The sequence below is a fragment of the Pygoscelis adeliae genome, unplaced genomic scaffold, assembly GCF_000699105.1.
Source record: "Pygoscelis adeliae isolate BGI_AS28 unplaced genomic scaffold, ASM69910v1 Scaffold7, whole genome shotgun sequence".
In the NCBI taxonomy this organism is placed as follows: Eukaryota; Metazoa; Chordata; class Aves; order Sphenisciformes; family Spheniscidae; genus Pygoscelis; species Pygoscelis adeliae.
In genome coordinates, this window is record NW_008825268.1 from 516,601 (window position 1) to 530,873 (window position 14,273).

The following is a 14,273-nucleotide window of genomic DNA, read 5'->3' on the forward strand; positions in this document are numbered from 1 at the left end:
AACTAGTTTGTATAGAAGACCAGACAGGTCTGATGCAGCAGTTACCAAGACATGAAACAGATGCTCAGGTAACATCAGCTCTCATAGTATAAAATGGAGAATCAGCCGAGATATTCATAAGGCAAACGGTAAGGTCCAGTAAGCCACTGAGATGACGACAGTCACACTATAAAATGACAAGACTCGATACAAGATTTATCTCTGTCAGCTTCAGCTCTTTGTGTCTTGATGTTTCTTTCCTTCTTGTAAGCAAGCCCTGAAGCGAAGTTTAACAGGTCCATTACAACAGCAGTTACAGTTACTTGCTTGTTAATTTCATTTGTTCTTGCCCCAGAGAAAACAAGAGATAACGCCTCCGGCCTGCCAATCTAGTCACTACCTCTGCAAAGACAGCCCTATTGCTTTCCCAAGGTTGTGAGAAAGCTGACAGATTTATACCAAACATCAAGCCAACACCAAAATGCCAGTGAAGGGGCAAGAAGGAGAAATGAAACAACTGACATGACACTTGGATGTTCAGAAGAACATAATAGCTAAGTGAGTAACAAGGTTTAAAAAAAAGGAAAGCATATATTTCACAACAGTACCTAACAGTACGAAACTCTGGCAAGATCTACAAGAAGGTCAAGTTCTCTGAAGTTGACAAGTATGTGTGTTAGCTTCAAGATCCAGATTTAAAAAAAAAAAAAGGTAAAGTTCAGGGCAAATGTAAATTCCGCTTGCTCAACTGAAATATTCCGTAGGTTTTTTTCTCCCACTACCCCAGAGAAAGAAAGAATAAGCAGACAAAACAGTGCTTTTTTCCTTAGAGAAGAGAAAGACAACAGCTGGTTTAAAAAAAAAATAAAAGCAGGAGGGAAGTAGGGGAGTCAGGGAAGTCATGACACAGGGTCCTAAAAGAAAAAAAAATAGAAAAGAAAAACCGTAAACTCCGGGCAACCCCCTCCCAAAAAAAACCCTTTCAGGTGCCAAGTCCAAATGACATCAACTTCAATGAGAATTAAATACCTAAATACCTTTATAGATCCGTTTCCTCACTGCTTGTCCTAGAAATCTAGGAAACCGAAAAGAAGCGTGACCAGTGGGGAAAAGAGATGATTCGCTCCAGTTATACCCCAAATTTCATCAATGGAGCACAGCAAGGAAGCACCCAAAACTTGCTAACCGCATGGGGAAAGTAAGGCTTTACCACCGCACGACACCGCGGAGACAGGGGAGGGAGGGGCGCTGTGCTCATTTATAGAGAAGGGCAAGAGAGCCCCGGGATTTCTCCAGCTCTCTTGGGAGCGGAGGCAGCGGGGCCGGCAGCGGGGGGCCGCCCTGCCCCGCACCGCCGGTGCCTGTTTCTTTGGCAATCCCCTAGCCTCCAACGCCTTTTAGGGCAGGATGTTCCCCTTTTATCAGTCTTCTAGTTCTTCTTCAAGGGCATGGTCGTTGTAAGGCACGCGCTGTTTATACAAGGTAATCAGGCTAGTACGATGAAGACTACAGTCTGGGTATTAACCCAAACGTATGGCTACACCATCCCACTGTCTCTTCCCCGAATTCAACCTTTCGACTAGATCACATTTTCCCCGATTACCACGAGCCTAGCTCACCAGCTCTAGTCAGACCTCCTTGCCAAACTGAGTGAGCGTTCAAGGACGTTCTCGCCTCCCCCTCTCCCTTCTCCAACAGGCTCTGTCTTACCCACATGTCCCACCAACTGGAACTCCGGCCCTCGGCTACAAATACCCAGAAGCCTTCCTGGCACTGTGAAGGAATTTACTGACTTGGAGAAAAATGCAGCTCTTGTCCTGAGAGGAAAGGACTGACGGAAATAGTACCTCTTTGTCTAAGCCCTCTACATCTTCCTAAATGACTGGTTACTCATTGTAGCTTAGCTTTGATTTTGTTTTGCTCTATTTTAAAGACTATTGGAAAAGTTGTAGAATCATTTTTCCTTCAAAGGACCAAGAAGGATCAAGACCAAAACCCATGAAATCTAAGGGAAGAGCAAACTCCGTGACAGGACTTTTTCCACAGTAAAATAAGTAAGAATTCAAGGAACATTCCTATTCCCAATTACTTTGAAGTAGATTAACGGAAGTCCTGTCAGTCATTTACAACATATAACTGTGCAGCTGCTTGTTGTAATTCACAACCTACATGAAGAAACCTACATATAAGAGTAGTACTAACCTACATAAGAGTAGTTAAACATTGGAACAGGCTGCCCAGGGAAGCGGGTGAGTCCCCACCCCTGGAAGTATTTAAAAGACGTGTAGATGAGGCGCTTGGGGACATGGTTTAGTGGGCATGGTGGTGTTGGGTTGACGGTTGGACTCGATGATCTTAGAGAGGTCTTCTCCAACCTTAATGATTCTATGATTCTCAGCTGGAAAAATCTGTAACCAAAAGGTGAAGAAAAAAAAAGTATTTGTTTAGAAAAACCTGCTCTCCGCTCTCTGGCTTCAGCAGGTAGAAGGTAAGAGAGGAATTAAAAATCAAACCCGATGTGTGTATATATGCTGACGATGGCTAGAAACAGTGAACATGGCAGTCCTCCTTTTCCCACCCTGGCTCCATGGCTATGCCGCACAGACACCATCTGGGATGTTTAAAAATTGCCAACCTTCAGAGGAAAATAATCTCAAAAATTATCCAAAACACTGAATCCTAGGTTTTTTTTCTAACTATAGATTAATCCAAGTGCATATTGATTCAAAATGAGCCCATCAGATAGCTGTAGAGATGCAGGAGACAGCCAGGACCCTGGCGGGGCACATCGCACCAGAGGGTCTGTCTGTTCAGACCTCGCCGCCTGCCTCCTTCCTGGCTGTGCCACGGCAGCGGGTCCCTTTTCCTTTGCCAGGTGGATGGGGACTGTGTTTGTGAGCGACTCGGATGCCAAGTGTCTTAGAAAAGCCTCTCTGTGATTCTGCTTCTAGATTCCCATGTCGGTGCAGCTAGGAACCAAGAAGGTGGCCTGTGGATAGCTGTACTTTCAACAGCAATAAACTGCAGCTGTTTCACGCTCTGCAGCGGACTACGGACCCTACAACACAATTTCGTGATCCCGTCATAAAGCCTTCTGGGGCATACGGGGGCAAACAAAGGTTGCAAAGTCAACTTCAGGACTGGTATTTCCTGGCTCGTTTGCCTTTTAATAGCAACGTCCTGGAAATACAAGTTTGAATATTCAAGATACTGACGTATCTTCTGCTTTTGCTGATTTTTTTTTTTCTCTTCTGAAGGGCACTACCCACTACTAAAATCCAAAATTCAGTGAGCAGGCCAGAGTCACAACAGCGTTATTATTAGTGAGGCTTAAAATGCCCTACCTTAACAACAGCTAAGCTGCTCTTTAGAAAGGTCAAGAAATCTGCTTCTATTTTATTTGTAATTATGTAATTATCTTCAGGTATCGCCTTCCTTTTTCTGCAGTACAGCAGTTCAGTTAGTATCTGGTCGCTGTGACCTGTGCTGGGATTAATAAAAAGTTTTTATGAGCCAATTCATAAAGGTGCTGTCAACAAACTGCTGCCTCCTCTAAAGACTAATTAAAGCCAAGCCAATACTGTCCAGCGCAGGCTGTAATGGTGTCAGGACTCGTTGCACCCTCTGCCAGTTCCTGTTATTAGCGATGAGCGAAATTCATCCAATGTTCGGTGACCTTCTGGAACTACATAACAATTTCAGTTTACAACGGTGTGAAGAAAAGTCTTTGAAAATCAGATTAATCTAAACCCATGGCCCGGTTATTCTTTTTCTTCAGACGGTGGTGTAAGTCTAGACAGAGAGACGGCAGTGCTGTTTACCGGAAGCAAGAGTCTCCTATTTTTACTGTGATCCCTCTCTACCCACACAACATCTAGTCTGGGAAAAATGAAGTGAATGTGTTGTATATACACAAAATATGTATCATAAGGGATACATGGCACACGCACACACTTCCCACTGCCACGTTTTCTCACCTCATGTTTATTCCTTCTTTTGTTTTGTGTTTGACGAGCTGTTTTTCTCATTCTCTCACCTCCTTTTATCACTTAGGCTCGAGGAGTATAGTGTAAGCTACTCCTGAAGCTGATCTCTCAGTCACCCAAGAGTGAGGAGACCAGGATGTTAAGAAATACAATGTGCGTACAGGGAACCTTGATTTACACAGGTACCAGCTGATCTGGGGCAAATTCAGTGAAATTGCTCCAGTGAAAACTTTCCTGGTGGATACCCCAAATCAGGCACTGCACCACGTGCTTGAGGCATCAAAACAAGCTATTTCCAAAGGTGCTGCTGAAGAGGCAAGAGTCTCAAAGGTTCAGCACCTAAGGAAATAAACACTGGCAAGAGTAGTTTATAAAGTAACTTCATAATGTTATATCTATACCTCTGTATCAGTTAGTACTTAAAAAAACTAATGAGTGGTTGAAAATTGTTAATAGTTAAAACCCACTTTCAGTTCATGCACACATGATGGAGTATTTAATTTTCTCATCACTGTGTCTGTGACCTGGCAAGTAATTCATGTTTCATATAGCAAGAATTTGAGCAGTTGTAGGCATCACCTGGTGTGGCAAACAAGACCAAGATGTCTCCTCTCTTGGATTTCAGGCAATTACCCAGCCATTTTCCATTACCCAGCTGTGAGGTTTTAAAGCTAAAGAAGATGAAACGAGCATCTTGTATTTAAATTATGCCACCATTTAAAGAGTATTTATGTCTTCTTGTGTCCTTTTCTTGTGCTTTTATTTAACATGTACATCTGTCTGCTGGAATCGAAGCAGAGGACGTCTGCTTTTTGTTAAAGTATCAGCTCCTGCCTTAATAAGCAATTGTGGAAGTTCTCATATTGTCAGGAACAAAGAGAACCAACCATTATCCTAACTCCCTCATGGGTTCTCTAAACACAGCTTTTCTATGCTCTTACTTTAAAAACTCTAGCTCTATATCCAGACACATTCTATCTGCTGAAAAATAAAGTAGAAGTCCCTGCTGCTCACATTTCGGTCCCAGAGTTTGCGATCTCCAAAGAGATGCCAGTTCTGTGTTTGTACTCAAGTGCTCAGCAAGCGAGGACAGCTGGGATCATGCATTTTGCCTACAGAAAAGCGAGAGAGTAGACCTTAATGGAGCAGGCCACACGGTTTTAGGCCTTAAAACAGGGGCAGGTTAAGGATATATCTGGTTTTTAAGACTCTTTTTAGATAAGGGGTCTGATTTTAAGTATGAAGATAAAAGCAACGTGGTATCGCACAGTTTGCAGTGTTTAAACAGTGAAGGAAGCCGGTGAGCAAGCAGGGCTTTCTGGTGTGGCAAAAAATGTGCTCACTAATAGTCTTTGCTTTCCACCACCTTGTTTGCTTCTTTGGGTTTAACCTGTGTTGGCTTTCTCCCCTCCCTCTCTTAAACAAGAGCATTCCGCTTTTAGACTGAAATCATTAGAGACTGACCTGTCACACCAGACCTGAAACTGGCTTTGGAGTATCAGAAGGAAGAGGATGTTGTGTGACAGTAACTATAGCAATGGTGCTTGCAGTAACACAGCTGCTAATTCATATCCATGTAGCCAAGAAAAAGTAAATATCACTGATGTGAGATACGTGAGATCATTGTCACATGTAACACTTTGCCCCCCGCACACTTCGACTCGCGTCTGCTGCAAGCCATTTGGAAGAAGAGCAGGTCGCTGTAATTTCATTGTGGTCATGGGGGCAATATCGGAGCATTTTGCCACACGCAGCTTTATTAAAGTCATATGAAGAGGGAATCTCAAGAGTTCTTGCAGTAACAGCTGGCTTCCCATTAGTCAATAATTGTGCATCACTGTGGCCAGTTTGTAAGCAGAGCACCAAAGGAGAAACATGCCAAGAGAAGAGCAAAACAGCCCCATGGGCTGCGTCTCATGGTGATTACCAAGCAGCTGAGATCTGATATATACTTTACAACAGACAATCACACAACCCTCTGATTAAAATCCGTGTACATGTTTGACTACTGATCACTATCAGAGACTGCATTGACCTGGAATTCAGCTGCTGCTTCCCCTGGGCACTGCTAAAACCAGAGAACACCAGAGCAATGCTCAAAATCAGATTAGAAAGTCAGGTTTTGCCTGCAAGTCTAGGAAAAATAAAAGCCAAAAGCTCCACGCTGATTTTTTTGTTTTTTTGAAGGCTTGGGTTTCTTGCCTAGACAGTCCTAATCTTGGCCTTTTTTTCTTGGACAGAGTAAGCCTCTGTTTCCATCTCCTGATACGTAGTCTGCCTGAAGGACTTCACATCCATGGTGGTCACAGCCCCTAGTGACAACCTGGGCTTTGGAGCTGGAGTTAAACTATGGAGGAGCCAGCCCAGCACCATGAGAGGGTGTTACATTTTCAGCTTTTGGCTTGCTGATGATTAACCCGCAACCCTTTTTGTCCTTTAAAAAGAGATTCTGGTTTGTTTTTAGCAGGGCATGCCTGCCCCTAACTGTGAAGCAGACCTTAAGGTTTTTAGTCCATCCCCTAATCTGTTACCCATAAACATCCTAATGGCCCATAATCTACATGCCGACATGGTGTGACACATTGCCTACAGCCGTGATTCAGTTAGGATGGTCAAAACAGGTGACTGACACTGCAGTCTATCAAGATGACAGTAACCAAGGCAAGTTTTAGACAGCATTTTGCAAGGATGGAAAGCCAGGCAGTTTGAGACTACAGGCGTACCCGGTAGCACTGGTGTGCAAACAGGGTGCTCGGGATTAACCCTGACTCTTTCTTGCACCTACAAAGCTACACTACAACAGACAGCGATCTGGGAAGCCCCCAGTTCATGAGCTTTTAGGGAGAGAAACAGACTTTAGAAATTTAAGGAGCAATGGACAGCACAGGGACTGAGAGCTCCTTCGCTCCGATGGGTTGTGGACCTCTCTTTTGCTATGTAAAATGATCCCTTGTGGAATAACGCTTGAAGCAGCGCCAAGAAAGCACAGTCATGGTCCTCCGACCAACCCAGACAAGAGACCATGGGGCAAACGAGGAACCAGGAATGACTTGGAGAAATATTTATGACGCATATCTGAACTTTTCTCCTTCATCGTCTTTCATTCCAGCATTTAGGGATGGGACCGTTATCTTGGACCCGTGAAGCCAATGCCTTTTCTCAGAGCTTTCCCATAAACCAGCTGGAATTCCCTGATTACTTTGATGGCTCACAGTCATACTCTAGCAGATGCCAGAGGCTGTTTCTTAAAACCTGAGCCTTTAAATGCCCGCATCAAAGGTATTTCAGTTACTACATTTTCCTGACACACCTTCTCCCCTTTCTGGCACGTTTAGCATAAATCTCAGCCTTCTGTTTCGTAAAGCTACAGTTTTTCCTTCTCAAAGGCTATTACATTTATCTGCCAAGTCTATCAGTGCTGGGCCCAGAGATTTCAGGCTTTTATCTGAAGCAACTGGAGACAGAGGGGTTTGTGCAGTGGAGGGAGCGATTGTGCACAAAGAACCACTCACGCCTGCCACCCCCTCCCTGGCAGTCTCGGGGCAGTAAGGAGCAGCTTTCTGAGGAGAACATAGAAATCAAACAGATTTCTTTAATAAAAAGGAAAATTAAGAATACTCTGGGACAGGGGCGCCTTCCCTGGAGCCAGAAAGCTGTCCCAGCCCTGTCCGCAAGCACTTCTGTCAGAGCATGAGTGCAAAGGGAGAGTCAGGGGACATGGGTTGCTGGGGGAAATCCTCTGGAGGTGGAGGAAACGGTTCAATCATGGCTATGAAGCTGACAGCCAAAATGAGACTTCTGGAGTGCAGAGGAAGCAAATCACGACTAATTCAGGCAGCAGTTTGGAATCCCAGGAGCCTTCAGCAGCTGTCATTTGGCCTGTTCCTCTAGTCCAAAGTCCTGGTTTTGCATTAAAATGAGTAACCCATCAGCCACTCATACATGTGCAGCAGAAGTCATCTGCAGTTTAAAGTGAAGGTTATTTTTCAAATAACCTTTTTTGTCAAAGCAAATTAAAAGCAGTTGGATCTCACTGAACACTGTCTCCCCAGATGGCAACACGGTAACATCGCAAAATGATTCCCAGTATGATTGCTGCTAGACAGGAATTATTATTTTGAATTACAAACAGCACTGAACAGAAGGAGAAATTACAGCACCAAGAGCAGCCCTAGCTAGCGTATTAGAAAACAGTATGTTCTCGTAACACCAGCAGCAACTCATTTTCCTATTCCTCAGAATGCCAAGCATCCCCGAAAAATGCTCCCGCTAACAGGTGAGAACACAGTTATTCCTTACGTATTATCAACCTGCATTCTGGTCGGAGGGTTTGGAGCAGAAGTTTATGACCCAGGAGCGTATAACATGATCCATCAATAAAACTCAGCTGTCTATTTTCTTGATTTGCCTGCAGAAATGTCATCTGCAGCATGTTAGGCAACACTCCCTGCGAAGCTGCAGAGTTTTTGCTATTCGGGACCAGTGTAAAGAAAGCTGAACTGAAAAACTCCCAAAGTCCACTCTCTTTTGTGTAATTTGGTAAACATTTCCCCTGCTTATTGGATAGGAGAACAAAACTGTGTATATACATGAAATAAAAACAACCCTACCAAAATAAAACTCCATTGCATAAACAGTTCTTGGAGGGAGAAAATGAAACACATCTCGCCAGTACATCTTAGCCACGTCGCTCATCGCAGGACCAGGATATTTAGGTAATGTTGAAAGTGGCACAAAAACCTCAGCAGAAAAGAGCAGCCATCAGGTAGTTTGTTACTGCCTTACCTTAGCCAGACATCTGCCAAATCCCACAGGACCTTATCCTATTTTATTTACATCCTGCAGGATTCCAGGAGATCTCCTAAGCCAGCGTAGGTGTGCAGGCTTGAGGTAATGAGAGCAGAGATTTAATGCAAACAAGGTCTCGACACCTTCTGCCCATTGGTCACTAGAGAGGAGCCACAATCACCACTGCCACAAGGTGTTTCGTCCTCTTCAACCACAGAGCTGTCTTCTCACGCTGGCCTTTACGTTTCGCCCTCCAACAGTTCAGTCTCTTCCACGACACCAGTATTTTCCCTGTGATGCTACAAATCACAAGCGAGCAGCTGGCTCAGGGTGACCTTTCCAGGAGTTGCAGCATTGCCCTCATCCTCCTTTTCCAACTGCTTGGTCTACCTCGAAGCTTTCCCGATCATTTTCCGGCAGAGCTTGGCACAGAAAGCTCCCCTCCACCGCAGGTTAAACATGCATCTGTCTACCCACCCCTTTGAGTTTCTCTCCAGTAAATTTTGCCCCTAGGGCCAGAGATCGGAGTCCCACTGTAGGAACTACAGTAGGTGCCTCCCAAACGCCAGGGCCATACGGAGTCACAGCAAAACCAAGGCTGTCTGCCTGTCCTTCTGCTGTTTCTGTGTCTGAACTGAAGCTAATCAGGGAAGAGCACGCCTCTCTCCTTTTCCCTGGGGAGGCTGGGAAACTGCCATTACCATCCCTCCGCGTTAACAAGCCAAGTGCTCGGCGATGCTCAGAAAGGCTCTGACTCCCTAGCATTGCCCTCCCAACACCCCTCGTCTGAACCTGCAGGGAAAGCTAAAGTGCTATTTGCCCACATGCAGGTACCCTCCAGGAGATGCAGAGGGGCTTGTCCTGAGCTACAAAATGCTGGCAGGGGCATTAGGCTAACACTGGTCAGCTGCAGCCCTTGCAGCTCCATCCCCATCCCCATTAGCCCTGCGCCCAGCACCCCAAGGAGCCTGGCCACCCTGTCGCTGAAGCCTGGCCCATCTGGCAAAGGAACAAAAAAGTATCCCTAGCCTTAATTTGCAGTGAACCACGCTTTGCATGGGATATACCGGGAGGTTAACCCACCAAAGGCAGCCGTGCGGGGGAGCAGAGAAGGAAAGAAATAAATAAAAATAAATAAAAGCACATCTTTTATTTCCTGCCCTCGCAGGACACGCGAAGTGAGGAGCACTGCAATGGAAATGATGCCTCGTGAACGCGGCAGAGAAAGAAAGAGGGACTGCTGTTCCCCAGGAGTGATTTCTGCCCTCGCCTTCTGCTCGGGAGAGCTGTGCTGTGACCCTGCTGCCACTCAGGGAATAGGGCTAATTTCGTTCCCCGGAGGTGGATAAGCAGGCAGCCCTGCGCCTTCCTCCTGGGCACCCACAGCAGCATCACATATTGTTTTGTGGCAGCCGCATTTTGCAATGACTTGGCAGATACCTTAATGAGGGCAGGATAATCTAAATACATCTATTTTCTGGGGTGAATAAACACCTTCTGCCCTCATTAGGCTTTCCTCTCCAGATCCATGTATTGTTTGGATATTGCAGTGTAGCACTTTTGGCCAGAAATGGTTTAAAAACAACCTCCCTGCATAGATGTTGGCTATACATAGGCCCCATAGAGAGGGATTTCTTGCAAGACTTCAAAACCGAGGGGTGAGACTGTGAGCGGGGCCGGGAGGAGGGGTCGCTGGGGCGGACCCCTCCAAAGCAGACACTGATGGCATCTGCCTTTTCCTGGGAGTATGTGGCCAGACAGGCGAAGTATTGCTGCAGCCTGTTTTTTGAGAGACGAGCTGTGCCTCGTTTTAACCAAAACCAGGAGCCAATGTGCAGTACCAGACACACTGCTGGGGCTTTGCCTGCCTGTCCATCTTGTTGACACTGCAGCATTGCCCCCCGATGGCTTTTCATTGCCTTGGGGGTAGCTCCTGACATTAGGTGGCAGCCGATGGGTAGCACCTGGAGCACGGCTGGGTGATAAAGTCTGTTAAAGCTCCCCAAAGAGCCTGGCGTCCAGCCTCTGGCTTCTCCCTGTCCCGGCAAAGCCGCTCTACATAGCATGGACATGCCTCTTGCCCAGGGTTTCTGGTTTCAGGGCGGCGTGCATTCACGTGCTCACAGCAGGACAGGCTTCCTTCTCCCCTCGGGGTGTGCTTTCCACCCCCCCTTGAAGTCGATACGGCCCAAGTGTGCAGGCGTCTGCTTGAAGGCACGTGCTTGGGGCTGTCTCAAGCGACCAGGGCCCATCACTCCAGCAGAAGCAGGTTGCGTCAGCTGCAAAAGACAGGGACAACCGGATTTCCCCATTTTTGTGTCCAGCTACCTTAGTATAAAGCATAATTTGGAAACAGAAGAGAAAATAAAGCTTTCTTCCCTGCCCATCAGCAACGAGGTTTCATTTTGATGGCATCATAGAATCATAGAATCATTAAGGTTGGAGAAGACCTCTAAGATCATCGAGTCCAACCGTCAACCCAACACCACCATGCCCACTACACCATGTCCCTAAGCACCTCATCTACACGTCTTTTAAGTACTTCCAGGGATGGTGACTCAACCACTTCCCTGGGCAGCCTCTTCCAGGCTAAACAACCCCAGTTCCCGCTCCTCATAAGACTTGTTCTCCAGACATCCTTGCAAAGCGGGTGTTACCTGGGACACGCTTCGTGACAAGCGTTTACGGCTCATGTCCCCGGCTGTCTCTTTACAGGAAGCCGTGACCATGCTGCAGCTCAGCTGCTGGCAGCTCAGTCGCCGTCCCTGCAACCTAAAAGCAGCAACCTTAAAACTACCCCAGCCTCAAGCACTGGACGGCTCCCCTGTGCTCCTCTCCTTCCTGCCACCAAAACCTGCTCCTTTTGGGTCCCCAGGCCTTGGGGGGTCCCCAGGTTTGGGTGATTGCTCACCCCAGGTGTGGCCATCACACATATGTGCGGCCGCCGTTGCTGGCTGCCCTCCCCTGGTGACCTGCCTCCAAAGAACCATCTCCCCATCCTGAAAGAATAGAGATTGAATGAGGTTTGGGTCTGCTCACGGGTCCTTTTCCTCCTTTCCCCGCTGGGTGCCTGCCTTCCCAGGCTCCTCGCTCGTCCTGACCTCCGGTTTGGTGGTTAAATCATTCAGGGATCTTCTGAGAGCCCACGGGATGTCCAAACCTGGAGGCTTGCCTAGCCCGTACCAGGATGCGAGCGTCACGTTAGGCTGTGGGCTCCTCCAGGCTTTGTGCCCTGGTGTGCACCACCCAATACAGGCATCCATCCTGGAAACAGGTGGCCAGCAGGCTCCTGTCCCTGAGCGGGCAGGGACAGCCCCGGCCACAACAGCATCCATCTGTCCCCAAAGGCAAACCCCAGGGGGGCAGTCAGGGTGCACCCCCAGACAGCTGGAGGTGAACACAGGTGCCAAAGGTTTGCTAATTTTCAAATGCTCAAAATTTGCCTCGATGTCCTCCCTCACCCCCCACCATAACTCGCTTTTCTGAAGGGATGACACTATAACAAAGCGTAGTAAAAATATATGATGGCAGCTTGTCTGTTTATGGTATCTATTTTATTTTTCATATTAAATAGCAGGTAAAAAAATAATTTATGCAGGCAAATAAATGTAATATACTGTGTAATAAATAGCATGTAAAAAAATAGATTTCCTTAAAAACAGTCAGTGTTTTGAAAACCAGCAAAACAAAGATATCCAATAAATACATTCATCCCCATTGAACAGCATCTTTCAGGAACGGTATTTCTTTACCTCCTCCTGAGCCATTTATAAATACACAATAAACCCCAATAATTTAAAAGACTGTGGAAAAAACAATTGCTCCCTGAGCTCACATAAATAAGAAAAATGCTTAAATAGGAAATACAGTCCAGCAATGCAATAAAAATATTTCCCGGTCCTCGGGGCATCCTTTGGGGCTGGTGAGTGCCGTGCCGTGCTGGACGCGCTGCCGGCAGGGGCTAAGTGCACTGCTCCCGGAGGGCCGTGCACCGCAGGTCATTCAGCACTTGGAAGAGGTGGAGGATGGTGGTGGCCTCCAGGCAGCCGACCGTCTCCTGTGGTGGGGAGAAGGGGCAGGTTAGCACTGGAGACGGGGTGCAGCGGGCCCCGCGCAGCCGTGCAGTCAGTAACACCCTGAAACCCCCTCGCCTTGCTGGCCTGACTTACCGTTTTCTTGGCCGTCTGCAGCTTCTGCAGCCAGTGCCTCAGTTTCCCAGAGGGCTGATGCGAAGGACCCTCCATGGCCATCTGCAAGGAAAGCGGCCGCGTAAGGACCAGCGATGCCCCGCGGCACTGCCGCCTGCACCGGGGCCGCCAAGCTGGCACGGGGCTGGGGGGTTTTGGGGGGGGGCACTCACGCAGCCTCGCAGGTCCTCCCGGGCTTGGGTGAGGAAGGTCAGGGGCCGCTGGCGTGTCTCGGCGAACGTGGGGGCGGTGGGGAGCCCCAGCATGGCAGTGGCGAGGTCCAGCTCAGCTTCCACCAGCATCACTCGGTCAGGCACCTGTGGGCAGGAGCATCCCGGTTAGGAACCCAAAGCGCCAGGGCTGGGTGCGGGCTGGAGGATGGGGGTCTGCCTGGGGGGTGTGGATGGAGGTGGGATTGGCTGACGGGAGGTCCTGGCTGGAGGGGAGGGGGTGTACCCCCTTTTTGCAGCATCGCCTCGCTCTTACCGACAGTTCTGCCGTGTTCCATTTCCGATGGAAGAGCCTGGTGTTGCATTTGCGGTCCGACAGCAGCATGATGCCCTCCTGCAAGCATAAATCAAGAGAGAGACTGAAAAACTGTCATCTTGGCTTTTGGCGATGTTGTGCAACCCTAGTCAGCCTTGAGGGGTTTGAAATCGGAATGAAATTTGGCCCAGCATCCTCCTTGTCCCCAAACTCCCTTGGAAAACATCCTCCTCATCCCCAAACCGCTGCAGAAGACATCCACCTTGTCACTCAGGGTCTCGAATTCGGCCTTCCCTCTGCCCCGCCCCCCTGCCAGCCCACAGCCCCCCGTTGCCAGCGGTACTCACAAACTGCTCTTTCATCTTCTGCACAGCCTTCAGCTCGTGGGGCACAAGGAACTGGTACTTGGACAGGCTGCAGCTCTTCTTCAGGGCGTCCTGGGGGAAAGCAGCCCCAAGGCTGGCTCCCAGCACCAGTGCAAGCAGCGGGGCGAAGCTGAGGCACAGCATTTTGCCGACGAGAATCCGGTGGCTAGCGGGTTAGATGGGGCGAGGGGACTGCGATGCAAGAAGCCGTGGAGGACAAACTGGAGCGCTTCGGACCGGGTCCGCTAAATCCCTGATGTAGAGGTGCCTGACGGTGTCGCCGCGGGTGGCTCGCTCGGCTGCAGGGCTGCTGGGCTGGCGACCGGTCCCAGGGAGCTGCTTCACCTCCCTCGCTGTGGCTGCCTCGCTGTCCCATCTCCCCGGCTTTTATGCCGCCTGCCCGGCGTGATTGCGCTTTCAGGTTGGCAGGAAAATCCGCGGCCTGGCGGCTCTGGAAAGAGGAAAGCAAAAGCTGCAGCAGA

The 14,273-nt window shown here is 48.3% G+C and overlaps 1 protein-coding gene across 1 annotated transcript; it reads right to left on the bottom strand.

The window, feature by feature from the left end:
- Window positions 1-12,714: 12,714 nt before the first annotated feature.
- Window positions 12,715-13,935, bottom strand: LOC103921639 (interferon lambda-3-like). The gene is made up of 5 exons (XM_009329638.1): window positions 13,774-13,935; window positions 13,427-13,504; window positions 13,114-13,257; window positions 12,923-13,003; window positions 12,715-12,810 (listed from the first exon to the last, which is right to left on the bottom strand). The coding sequence occupies exons 1-5, from the start codon at window positions 13,933-13,935 to the stop codon at window positions 12,715-12,717; spliced, it is 561 nt and encodes a 186-aa protein (XP_009327913.1).
- Between the last annotated feature and the right edge of the window lie 338 nt (window positions 13,936-14,273).

Excerpts from the sequence above, each read along its gene's own strand:
- LOC103921639 (XM_009329638.1), bottom strand. The coding sequence starts at position 13,935 with ATGCTGTGCCTCAGCTTCGCCCCGCTGCTTGCACTGGTGCTGGGAGCC. Across the intron at positions 13,004-13,113 it reads GGGAGGACCTGCGAGGCTGC|ATGGCCATGGAGGGTCCTTC; the intron begins GTGAGTGCCCCC and ends CTTTCCTTGCAG. Across the intron at positions 12,811-12,922 it reads TGCAGACGGCCAAGAAAACG|GAGACGGTCGGCTGCCTGGA; the intron begins GTAAGTCAGGCC and ends TCCCCACCACAG.